General features: G+C 71.3%; 1 protein-coding gene across 1 annotated transcript in view; it reads left to right on the forward strand.

Annotated features, from left to right (window-relative positions):
* GNB5 (G protein subunit beta 5) overlaps positions 1–254 on the forward strand; it is a 28,846-nt gene that overhangs the window by 6,959 nt on the left and 21,633 nt on the right. Inside the window, exon 3 of the mRNA XM_008640007.2 lies at positions 80–191. Within this exon, the coding sequence (XP_008638229.2) occupies positions 80–191 (112 nt within the window). The remainder of the gene's footprint in view (positions 1–79; positions 192–254) is intronic.

Raw genomic sequence — 254 nt, forward strand, 5'->3', positions numbered from 1 at the left:
CAGCATCCCCGAGAGCCGGGCTGGCAAACTCCTCCTCCCTCCCGCTCTCATCCCCGCTCTCCCCGCTTCCTTTGCAAAGATGGCAACCGAGGGGCTGCACGAAAACGAGACCCTGGCATCGCTGAAGAGCGAGGCCGAGAGCCTGAAGGGCAAGCTGGAGGAGGAGCGGGCCAAGCTGCACGACGTGGAGGGTGAGTGGGGCCGGGCGGCGGGGCGGCCGCAGGGCCGGAGCGGGCCGGGCCTGGCCGGGAGCG

The sequence above is a fragment of the Corvus brachyrhynchos genome, unplaced genomic scaffold, assembly GCF_000691975.1.
Source record: "Corvus brachyrhynchos isolate BGI_N302 unplaced genomic scaffold, ASM69197v1 scaffold97, whole genome shotgun sequence".
NCBI lineage: Eukaryota > Metazoa > Chordata > Aves > Passeriformes > Corvidae > Corvus > Corvus brachyrhynchos.